The sequence below is a fragment of the Capricornis sumatraensis genome, chromosome 21, assembly GCF_032405125.1.
Source record: "Capricornis sumatraensis isolate serow.1 chromosome 21, serow.2, whole genome shotgun sequence".
In the NCBI taxonomy this organism is placed as follows: domain Eukaryota; kingdom Metazoa; phylum Chordata; class Mammalia; order Artiodactyla; family Bovidae; genus Capricornis; species Capricornis sumatraensis.
The window spans coordinates 7069654-7074447 of NC_091089.1; the positions used below are offsets into that span (position 1 = coordinate 7069654).

General features: G+C 43.5%; 1 protein-coding gene across 1 annotated transcript; it reads right to left on the reverse strand.

The window, feature by feature from the left end:
- Positions 1 to 3846: 3846 nt before the first annotated feature.
- On the reverse strand, positions 3847 to 4329 carry LOC138097665 (large ribosomal subunit protein eL21-like). Its single transcript, XM_068993954.1, has one exon. The coding sequence runs from the start codon at positions 4327 to 4329 to the stop codon at positions 3847 to 3849; it is 483 nt and encodes a 160-aa protein (XP_068850055.1).
- Between the last annotated feature and the right edge of the window lie 465 nt (positions 4330 to 4794).

The window sequence follows — 4794 nt, forward strand, 5'->3', positions numbered from 1 at the left end:
CCCCATGGATTGCAGCATGCCAGGCCTCCCTGTCCATCACCAACTCCCGGAGTTTACTCAAACTCATGTCCATTGAGTCGGTGATGCCATCCAACCATCTCACCCTCTGTCATCCCCTTCTCCTCCCGCCTTCAATATTTTCCAGCATCAGGGTCTTTTCAAATGAGTCAGCTCTTAGTATCAGGTGGTCAAAGTACTGGAGCTTCAGCTTCAGCATCAGTCCTTCCAGTGAACACCCAGGACTGATCTCCTTTAGGATGGACTGGTTGGATCTCCTTGCAGTCCAAGGGACTCTCAAGAGTCTTCTCCAACACCACAGTTCAAAAGCATCAATTCTTCGGTGCTCAGCTTTCTTTATAGTCCAACTGTCACATCCATACCTAACTACTGGAAAAACCATAGATGGACTTTTGTTCACAATGTTATGTCTCTGCTTTTGAATATGCTGTTTAGGTTGGTCACAGCTTTTCTTCCAAGGAGTAAGCATCTCTTAATTTCATGGCTGCAGTCACCATCTGCAGTGATTTTGGAGCCCAGAATAAAATGTCTCACTGTTTCCACTGTTTCCCCATCTATTTCCCATGAAGTGATGGGACCAGATGCCATGATCTTCATTTTCTGAATGTTGAGCTTTAAGCCAACTTTTTCACTCTCCACTTTCACTTTCATCAAGAGGCTTTTGAGTTCCTCTTCTCTTTCTGCCATAAGGGTGGTGTCATCTGCATATCTGAGGTTATTGATATTTCTCCTGGCAATCTTGATTCCAGCTTGTGCTTCCTCCAGCCCAGCGTTTCTCATGATGTACTCTGCATATAAGTTAAATAAGCAGGGTGACAATATACAGCCTTGATGTACTCCTTTTCCTATTTGGAACTAGTCTGTTGTTCCAGCCAGATAGAAATCCACTCATATATTTTCCAAATCAAATCTTATAAGATTCAAAATAATATCACAACACAGCCAAATGTCTCGATGAAATCAATTCATGTGATTTCTTGGATCTTATCCATATCTTCCAGTGTAGTAAACCATTTAAAAATGGTTAGTAGGCATCTTTTCACCTTTATAGCAATCAATTAAAAAGCACTTGTGAAGCCTGGCCAGGTGTCAGCATCCGTCTTCTGGACTTGGAGTTTCTGGGTTGTATTCTTTCATCTGCAGGGATCCATTTACCATTGTCAGTGTCTGTCAGCTCTTCCGTCCTCTGTGATTTCTTGAGAATTACCAAAGGGGTGAAGTCCTTTGTTGGCACTTCTCACAGTGGATTGTAATGGACAAGTAACTTTTCTCTGTCCAATCCCCTCCCCTCCCCACCCCCGTCTTCCAGCAGTGGTTTCCCCAATGGTAACGTGAAGACAGCAGTACCTGACCCTAGGACAGTGGTGAGAATCGCATGAGTTCATATATGCACACTCTACTTTCTCATTAGAAGTGTTCCGTTCACAGCAAGTGCTTAGTGATGGTGAGTGTCAGCTATGAATGAATTTGCGGATGGTTGCTCTCTGTTTATTAACATTTGGCTAAATTCTCTGAGACCTCAGGCTAGTCTTATGACCTCTTTGAAAATAAAATTCTAGTCTGATATGAGGATGATAATCATCTCTGTTTTTCTCACAGAGGGTCAAATACAACACTATGACAGACTTGCTGCCTACAAATAGGGTTTGGGTAGTAGGTACATATTGATGCTGGAATGACTGAGCTTGAACTCAGCCATTTTTAAACACAGGAGACAAATGCAGACAAACAGCTCTTCTGTACACAAAAGTAGACACAGCTTGGTTTTACTCTTTTTTTTTTCTTGGTAAAATCATTTCTGATTATTCACCAACCAAGTCAAACATCTTGATGGTTTGTCAGTTTTGAGATAGCTATGAAATGGAAAATATGGATTTCACTTGGACTGTCTATAGTCATAAGTGATTTTTCATTTTAATTCATGTGTTACAGTTGAATTAGCCAGTTATTAAATTTGCCAAAATACATCCACTTGGTAGATAAAAGCTGTATTTTAAAACATGCATAAAATAAATAATAGATACACTTTTTCAAAATAAATTTTATTAAACTAAAAATGTGTTTTGCCATTTTTCCTTGTGTAGTCCTGCCAGAGTTGGTCCACACAATAATTCTTTGTACTCTGTTTCTGTAGGGAGGATGTTCCCATACTAAAGAGTTGATGCGAATGCGAAAGAAAGTCACTGTGAAGTTAAGTTTGAGAAGTCTGCGCTCAATCAGAAGGGAACGCTGCCCATTCATGCTGTCATAAATACAGGGGCATGACGGTGTGGTGGGGCAGAAGGTCTAAACACTTCTGAAAAACTCACCTTCTGCTCCATCTCTAACATTATTGACCTGGTTTTGGCTTAATTTGAGGAGCCACCAGGAGAATTAAATATATTGCATACAAGAGGCAGGCACACAGCTGGGACTCCAAAGCGGATCAGTATAAGTGCTCACTGCTTCTGAGACCTCTCTCTGGCTCGGACAGCCGTGAAAGGAGAGTTACACAGACCAAAATGCACCAAGAGTGAGAACTGGCACCCTAAATAGATCAGTTCCTTGGTTATTATGGTAGATTTAAAATGGAAAAGAATCTTGATTGAATCCTATATCTTCATTCCAAGAACTGAGTCTAGGAGTTGGAGAACTCAGAGAGGGTCTTTGTATAGTAATTTGAGAAAACTGAAGCTAGCTTGGGATCAAAATTTCTTCCTGGGCCACCTTGCCCCATGTACTGTGGAAATGATTCATCTTGGGTAGGTGTTACTGACTTCTCACGTGGCCCCCATAAGCCATGCCCGCAGCTGGCATGTGTGGCAAATGCCGTTCCTTTTTTGGTGCGTGTATCGGTTGGTTGTGTCTTAGCCGGGGCTCCAGGGAGTGGAAGTTCTTGCTGAGGCGGCTCTGAAGTTGCCGGTGCAGATGTTCAGAGGCTTCAGTGAGTAGCAATCAAGTAGCTTTCTTATTTACCTCTAGTTCCTGGCTGCAGTCCAGCTCCCAACTGTTGCCAGTTGTGTTAAAACACTTGGAGGGATGTGGCATTCTTTCTGCCAGCGATTTCATTTATTCATTTTTCTTCCTTAGAAATAAATGTCTGAGACTGAAGCCACTTCAGAAGAGGAAGTAGGTTGGGCATGTGTGTGTTTGTGTGTGTGGTGTCCTGTTTAAAAAAACAAAACAAAACACAAAACATGCTAATCATTACCAGAAGAGAGGATCCTAAGCAGACTTTTGTGAGGAGGGCATGTAGTGACATCTGTTTACCTACCCAAAGCCCATTCCTCTTGCTTCCTTGCAAACAGATTGTTGCGTTTATCTGGTAATTCACTTTTCTCTATAATGTAGGACATGTATAATAATATTTAAATGGAAAAGAAAACAGCACAGCACGTCAATCCTCTAGGATAAGAGGAAAAAAAATATGATACTGAATCCCCCTCAAAGACATAATGACATTTAGGGCTGTACTTGGCGAAATAATGTCCCCAGAGACAGCCCTGGAATCTGTGGATGTGTTACTTTATAGGCAAGAGGGAATTAAAGCTGCCTGTGGAATTAAAATTGCTTATCAGTTTTGGAAGAGGGGCAGAGGACTCAGAGTGATGCGAGGCTAGGCTCACCTCTCCACTGCTGTTTCTGCAAGTGGACGGGGGCCACAAGCCAAGGAGTGCCGGTGGCCTCTGAGACGGGAAAAGGTGCTTCCCTTTGCCTCCAGGAGGGAGGGCAGCCCTCTTTACACTGCAATGTTAGCCCAGTGAGACCCGGCTTAGACTTTTACCAGAGCTGCAGGATAAACATGCTGTTTTTTTTTTTTTCCAGTCCAGGTCTTTATTTTTACACCCATCAGGCCATGAATTCATAGGGAACGGGCTCCAACAGTTTGGGTTCCCTTCCCTTGCTCCTCACAAAGTGTGCTTCTCTGGGTGGAGCAGGCTGGCGCTTCAGCTGAACCCAAGTCCCTTTCTCTTTGGCTTCCTTCTTTTTCTGATCCTTTTCCTTCACACGTTTCAGGAAGCTATCTCGGCTCTTAGAGTGCTTAATATGCTCGATACGCACATTAATTCTCTTGGCAAAAATCTTGCCCTTAACTGGTTTGTTTATAATGATGCCAACAGCATGCCGGGTAACACTGCAGACTCTCCCAGTTTTGCCATGGTAACATTTGTGGGGCATTCCTTTTTGAACAGCACCCATTCCCTTGATATCTACAATATCACCCTTCCGGTAGATTCGCATGGATGTGGCCAAAGGAACAGCTCCGTGTTTTCTGAAAGGCCTGGAGAACATGTAGCGGGTGTCCCGCCTCTTTCCCTTTGTGTTGTTCATTTTGGTGAATCAGCCTGAGGGGCCGGGGGAGAGATGGGAGGCGGTGGGAGCCACGCGCTGGCTTTTACCTGGCTAAATGTGCTGTTTTAAGCCCCCGAGTCTGCAGTGACGGTCACAGGCACTCCCTCCTGACACGCTCACTCAGTGTGTCCTCCAGGCAGGGCTACGTTTTTCCCTTTGTTATACAGTACATCCTTGTTGATTATCCATTTTAAACACAGCACTGTGTACAGGCAACCATAAGTTCATTCTCTAAGTCTGTCTCTTTCTCTCCCTCTTTGTAAAAATTTGTTTTTATTGTGGTAAAAGTCACACAGTATAAAACATCACTATTTTAACCATGGGATTGCCTGGTGGCTCAGATGGTAGAGAGTCTGCCTACAATGTGGGAGACCAGGTTCGATCCTGGGTAGGAGAAGGAAGTGGCAATACACTCCAGTATTGCCTGGAAAATCCCATGGACAG